General features: G+C 51.2%; 1 protein-coding gene across 1 annotated transcript in view; it reads left to right on the top strand.

Moving 5' to 3' along the window:
• Positions 1–560: 560 nt before the first annotated feature.
• The window catches only part of LOC119591718 (calphotin-like), a gene marked incomplete in the record, with an annotated part of 1,528 nt that continues 526 nt past the window's right edge, over positions 561–1,562 (top strand). Inside the window, 3 exon segments of the mRNA XM_037940466.1 lie at positions 561–572; positions 921–1,028; positions 1,076–1,562. Coding sequence (XP_037796394.1) covers positions 561–572; positions 921–1,028; positions 1,076–1,562 — 607 coding nt within the window.

The raw sequence follows: 1,562 nt of genomic DNA, 5'->3' as shown, positions 1-1,562 counted from the left end.
TCTAAGCCTTCAAAGCGTTTCATAAACTCAACCAGATTAAACTCCATTAATCGCCAGGGAATTAAGCTTTTCATCTATCACCGTCACCCTTATTGATGTGACATAATGAAAATGATAAACGCAATGCACGTTAACTTTTGATTCGTATATTGCACGAGTTTTCGTATTACACCTTTTTATATGACTGCTCGGTTCTAGTGCATTGCATTTTGCATATTACTAGTAGAACATTTTATATACTCGTAATAAATACTACTAGAATATTTTATATGTTCGTAATAAATACAGCAATAACAGAATAAACTAAAAAGAAAACAACGCTACAGGTTTCTCCTTCCTTAGAAACTTCAACCCGACATAAGGGTCGAGTCCACATCACACAGCGAAGGAAGAGAACAGGTGGGGGGAGGGAAGGAGGGGAGAGGCGTCGTTCCCGTGTCGAGGAGGGCGTTCTGGGTGTGGTCGCGGCCTACCCAAGGACAGGGTCGTCCCATCTTCCTATATAAACTCCCGACCATCATCTACAGGTAGGCCAGAACTCGACAAGCCAAGTAGACGCCATGAACCCACTGGTGAGTTTTTGCTTCTCCTGCAGAGAGAAGGAAGGATCATATTCTCATATTTTAAACTACTAGCATCGTTTTTCCGTCCTTTTGCGGTCTTTCCCTTCTGATGTGTTTGTGATATTTTAAAGTGATTTACTGAATATCAGTGTTATTCGCTACATCTCGTTATGTCTGAGTGAGAACATCTTTGGCCCAGTTAAAACATGCTGCTTATATTCATCGTATATCTGATCAAGTTCTCTGCGAAAAAAACAAACATGTGGACAAGCCCTGTTTTATAAATGATGCCAAGCTGGAAGTGTAGCAAAGTAGTGTGTCATCACGTTACATCTGATTATTATTTCTCTTTCGCAGTATCTTCTGCCCCTGCTGGTAGCCGGCTGTGTTGCCGCTCCTTCGGGATCCGTGGCCATCCACGCCGCCGCCCTGCCCTACGCTGGCATTGCCACCGTAGGACACCAGGTGACGGCGCACGTCCCGACCGGAGTCGAGCTGAAGACAGTGGGTGAGCGGTGCCCTTGGCCACACCTGCCGTGGCGGCCGCAGTCCCGGGATACTCTGTTGACGGCGAGATTCGCCAGGTGACTCAGACTTTCCCCGAGCCTGAACCAGTGGCTGTCGACGTCAAGAGTTTGCCCGTGCTTTCTGCCCCCGTCCCATTGGCCATCGCCCCTCAGGTGGCGGTCAAGTCCGTCGCTGTGGCTCCCGTGGCTCCCATCGTGGCTCCCGCCGTAGCTCCCGCCGTAGCCCCCGCCGCCGTGGCCTACTCCAACGTGAACCTGAACGTGCCCGCACCCGTGCCCGCCGGCGAGGCCCCTGCCCCCGAACTCCTGGTCCAGCGCACGCCCGTCAAAGCCCTCGGTCGCCCCGTCATCTCCTACACTCCTCAGGTCACCGAGGTTCGCCCCGAACTCAAGATCATCGAGAAGACCTACGACGTGGCCGTGCCCAAGCCCGTCTACGAACCAAGGAAGTCACCCCCATCCAGCACAAGTA

This window comes from Penaeus monodon, chromosome 29, assembly GCF_015228065.2.
Source record: "Penaeus monodon isolate SGIC_2016 chromosome 29, NSTDA_Pmon_1, whole genome shotgun sequence".
Lineage (NCBI taxonomy): Eukaryota > Metazoa > Arthropoda > Malacostraca > Decapoda > Penaeidae > Penaeus > Penaeus monodon.
Note: the sequence above shows the minus strand (reverse complement) of the source record. Positions and strands in the feature narration are given on the sequence as shown.